The 3866-nt window shown below is 39.8% G+C and overlaps 1 protein-coding gene across 1 annotated transcript; it reads left to right on the top strand.

Annotated features, from left to right (window-relative positions):
• The first annotated feature begins 604 nt into the window (after positions 1–604).
• Positions 605–2305, top strand: LOC136244032 (zinc finger MYM-type protein 1-like). Its single transcript, XM_066035558.1, has one exon. The coding sequence runs from the start codon at positions 605–607 to the stop codon at positions 2303–2305; it is 1701 nt and encodes a 566-aa protein (XP_065891630.1).
• Positions 2306–3866: the final 1561 nt, after the last annotated feature.

The following is a 3866-nucleotide window of genomic DNA, read 5'->3' as shown; positions in this document are numbered from 1 at the left end:
GAGGGAGATGTGGAGGCAGAGGAAGGGGACATGGAGGCAGAGGAGGGGGACATGGAGGTAGAGGAGGGGGGCATGAAGGCAGAAGAGGAGGGCGTAGAGGAAGGGGGCGTGGAAACAAAGAAAGCGATGATGGAGGCAGCCAATTTGGGACAGAAGTTAAAGTTACACCACCAGTGACTCAGGAGCATGACACAGGACAGAACATAGCAACACAAGGTTGCAGTACTTTTGTTTATAATTATAAATAGTTGTGTATCAAGTGTAATCATAGCAACACAAGGTTGCAGTATTTTTGTTTATAATTATAAATAGTTGTGTATCAAGTGTAACTTGGATGAGGGACAGTGTCTATCTGCACTACAGGCACAGCTCTAAGTATCACCTCTGGCTTCCCTAAATAATTAGCCTAACCTCATCATCAACACCGATCATCGCCTATCCAGGGGCGGCGGAATAGGTCCGGCAGACCCGGCAAATGCCGGACCAAATTTTAGCTACTTTTAAAAATTTATTTTTTTAATAGTGAAACGGAGGGAAACCCACAATCGGTAGCCTTCACTTGAATGATTCCACGTGAACCGTTGTGGTGATGTCCAGGTCTAAGATGAGTTCATCTTCAGCCTCATCTTCAGCTACTTCTAGTCAAGAGCCTCTCAGTCTGTGCAGCCAATTTCGTCCGTCACAACTGTTTAAATTTCCGAAACGCACGTTTGGTAAGAATGGACAGAAACGATCATTTCGAGCAGAGTGGTGCCAGACCTACAAGTGGCTTCATTATGATGTTGACAAGGATGCCGCGTTTTGTTACTTATGTATGCAAGCTGAGCATGAGAAGAAGTTTTTAGCTAGCCGGAAACGTGAGCCGGCTTTCATTTCCACTGGATACACTTACTGGAAGGAGGCCACAACTGCATTTGAAAAACACCAACTCAGTGCCACTCATCGAGAGGCTGTTGAATCTCTTGTGTTGTTGCCTTCACAGCTACAAGGTGATATTGGTGAGATGTGTGACCGGGGCCATCAAGAAGAAAAGAAGAATAACAGGAAGATGTTTATACAGATATTGGAAAGTTTAAAGTTTCTAGCTTGCCAGGGATTGGCTTTAAGGGGAAGTAAGAATGATTCAGAAAGCAACTTCATACAGCTCTTGCGCCTGCACAACACAGATGGTAAAGTAGATGCATGGTTACAAAAGAAATCTAACAAATATACTTCTCATGATATTCAGGATGACATTCTACGGGAAATGGCTCAAAAGGTCCTCACTGATATTGGAGATAGTATTCGTGATGGTGGATTTTATAGTATAATGGCAGACGAATGTACAGATTGCTCAAACAAGGAGCAGTTCACAATCAACTTACGGTGGGTTGATTCAAAGTTGCAGGACCACACAGAATTTATTGGTTTATATGCAATGGATGCCATTGATGCTAATTCTCTAGCATTCAGCATCAAGGATGTTTTGCTTCTAATGACCTTGCCACTATCTAACTGCAGAGGACAGTGTTATGACGGAGCATCCAATATGAGTGGGGCTAAAAATGGAGTCGCAAAACAACTTTCAGATATTGAGAAACGAGCACTTTACACACACTGTTACTGCCATGCACTCAATTTGGCTATTGCTGATACCATCAAGCAGTCAAAAGTTTGTCGTGATGCACTTGATGTAGCTTTTGAAATCACTAAGTTGATTAAATTTTCACCTAAGAGAAATGCAATTTTCGATCGAATTCGATCAGAAGATGAAGATGGCAGTACAGTTGGTATCCGTACATTTTGTCCAACTCGGTGGACTGTGCGAGGTGATTCTATTGAGAGTATCTTATCTAATTATGATAACTTGAACAAACTATGGGAGGAATGCTTGGAGACTTCTCTCCTACCAGATGTCAAAGGAAGGGTAATTGGTGTGCAAACACAAATGTCCAAATTTGATGTTCTGTTTGGTCTCAAGTTATGTGTGCGTATTTTGAAGATCACTGATAACTTGAGTAAAACCCTGCAGAAAGATTCGCTATCAGCAGCAGAAGCACAGAGTGTTGCTAAACTAACTGTGACAACCTTGAAGAAGATGAAGGCTGATAAAGGTTTTGATTTGTTCTTCAAGCTAGTGCTAAGCTTGCAAGGGAGTACTGGAACTAATCCTCCAACTTTGCCCAGAAAAAGAAAAGCACCACGGCGATATGAAGTGGGATCTGGAGAAGGTTATCACAGTTCCACTGTACAAGATCTGTATAGGCAACATTACTATGAAGCTCTAGATGGTGCTATTGCCACCATCGAGAATCGTTTTGATTAACCAGGGTATGTGATGTACTGTAATCTAGAAGGTTTGTTAACTAAGGCAGCTAACCAGCAAGATTTCACACAGGAGTTTCAAAAAGTTACTGAATTTTATGGAACTGACCTAAATGCCAGCAATCTGTCTGCTCAACTTACCACTTTAGCATCACAGTTCACAGGCTCAACCGATCCAGTAACTCTTAGCAACTGCCTTAAGTACTTACGAAGCTTACCAGAAGAGAGTCGGTCCTTTTTTAGCAAAGTATGCCAGGTAGCTAAGCTACTGCTTGTGATGCCAGCTACTAATGCATTCAGCGAACGTAGCTTTTCAGCAATGAGGAGAATTAAAACATATTTACGGAGTACAATGGGCCAAGAACGACTTAATCATTTAATGCTTCTCCATTTACATAAGGACAAATTGGATGGTCTTGATCTTATAAATATTGCAAATGAATTTGTCAAAGGCAGTGAACACCGTTTGAGTTTTTTTGGAAAGTTTGATGCAAAGTAAATAGTGACTGAGTACATGTAAATTCTATATAACATTCAGTTAATGTTGTACAAGTTATCAAATATCATCTCATCATCTTATATATAATAAACTTGGTCACCATCATCATAATAGTTATTCTGTATAATACACATATGCTGGTTTCATCTGATCTTTTAACCGCATATCTTAATCTGTAAATAGCATGACAATTATTAAAATGAACATGCACAACAGATATTAAAAGTGTTCATCAATTTTTGGACTGAAGGTAGCTCAATTTTGCGCCAGATTCAACCTCAGAGGGCCTCTTTTTAAAACATTTCCTGGGGGGAGGGGCATGCCCCCCAGACCCCCCTAGAAGCTTGCATGCTTTGCATGCAGGACAGTGCAACCTTGTGTTCACCTCTTGCTGCCACACTGCCTGACCAAAGTGAAATTGCTTCCTCCAGCCCTGCTATCAACAAATCAGGGTAGATGTGTGGTAATGTGTTAATGCTTTGATGAATCTTAAGCTATAACTGGTAGCTATTATAACAATGCATGGTACTTCTATGCATAATTTACTTCAGCAAAATTAGTACCATGATAAAATTAATTTGCAATTGCATCCTTATGAACTTAGCATTTGTAATAGATTTTGTTGTAGAAATGAGCAGTGCACAGATGGTAGATGAGAATCACATATTAAGATTTCTCAAATTACAAGAAAAAAATAAATAAATTACATTTCAATAAAGCAGTCAACAATTTCTGGTAATGAAAAATATAAGACAACTATTTCTGCTGAGAAAGATTTCATTCTACATCACACCTCGCTGTATGGTCTGTATAAAAGTCCATTGTACTATGTTACTAGCATTTACATTGAGAACTTGCATGTAATCCTGGAGGTTCTGCTAATGTGCTGCAGGTGAATAAAAAGTACACAAACAAGTGTAACAAAAAATTTGGAATTTTCAATATGAGTAGGGATCAAAGTAATAAAAAGTACTGAAACAAGTGAGATTTACCACCTGATGCCTTATTACTACACACATATCCTTACTAGAACGGCAGAGGGTCTTGAAATGCTGAAACAAGT

This window comes from Dysidea avara, chromosome 14 (genome assembly GCF_963678975.1).
Source record: "Dysidea avara chromosome 14, odDysAvar1.4, whole genome shotgun sequence".
Taxonomy (NCBI): Eukaryota; Metazoa; Porifera; class Demospongiae; order Dictyoceratida; family Dysideidae; genus Dysidea; species Dysidea avara.
Note: the sequence above shows the minus strand (reverse complement) of the source record. Positions and strands in the feature narration are given on the sequence as shown.

Coding starts and splice junctions, on each gene's coding strand:
- LOC136244032 (XM_066035558.1), top strand. CDS start 605: ATGAGTTCATCTTCAGCCTCATCTTCAGCTACTTCTAGTCAAGAGCCT.